The sequence below is a fragment of the Austrofundulus limnaeus genome, unplaced genomic scaffold (genome assembly GCF_001266775.1).
Source record: "Austrofundulus limnaeus strain Quisiro unplaced genomic scaffold, Austrofundulus_limnaeus-1.0 Scaffold392, whole genome shotgun sequence".
Lineage (NCBI taxonomy): Eukaryota > Metazoa > Chordata > Actinopteri > Cyprinodontiformes > Rivulidae > Austrofundulus > Austrofundulus limnaeus.
In genome coordinates this window covers 522,345-523,024 of record NW_013952794.1, presented here as the reverse complement: position 1 = coordinate 523,024, position 680 = coordinate 522,345, and the positions used below count along the sequence as shown (strand labels likewise).

General features: G+C 35.0%; 1 protein-coding gene across 1 annotated transcript in view; it reads left to right on the top strand.

The window, feature by feature from the left end:
* The window catches only part of LOC106528629 (aurora kinase), a gene marked incomplete at its 5' end in the record, with an annotated part of 5,171 nt that extends 4,648 nt beyond the window's left edge, over nucleotides 1-523 (top strand). The window contains 1 exon segment of the mRNA XM_014023843.1: nucleotides 92-523. Coding sequence (XP_013879297.1) covers nucleotides 92-225 — 134 coding nt within the window.
* Between the last annotated feature and the right edge of the window lie 157 nt (nucleotides 524-680).

Below are 680 nucleotides of genomic sequence, written 5' to 3'. Positions count from 1 at the left end.
CTTCTGACAGGATCCCCTCCATGGTTGGTTAAAAAACAACGAGACCTGGCAGCACTAATGTCTAACAATACCCCACCACATGCTATATCACATCTCAGTGAGAAGCACAGTTTTCTTGGTGGTTTGGTGAGCTATGACCCAAACTCAAGGCCTTCTGCTTCTGATGTAGTTAAGTTCTTGAAGTCAGTCCTTGATCTTACAAACAGATATGGTTACAAGTGGTAATATATCCAGTCTGCTGTTCAAAGTAACCTCACAACAAAATTGTGTTGTACATTGTTTTGAAGATGTACAGAAATCATTACGCATTCAATAACATGGCACCCATTTTATTGTATTGCATATTTTTCTAGTACATCTTGGTCAAGTTCTAAAAATGTTTCACACTATAAAGAGGGACAAATGTTAAACAGTTCTATTTTGTCATGGCGAGTGTTCATCAATTCATCTTACATTTTTTATAGATCTTATTTTCTAATGTAAATGTGTAGAAACTACATGTTGTAACCTTACAAAAAGGTTCTGCAGAAATATTTAATCACTGTGCAATGTAACACATGACACAAAGTTTTTGTTGTATTTCAAATATTTCTTGTGAATGCACTGCAAAAACTGTCCACCTAACCAAGTTTTAAAATCTTACATCCAGCCAAAAAGTCTTTTTGATCTTGTTTTGAGAC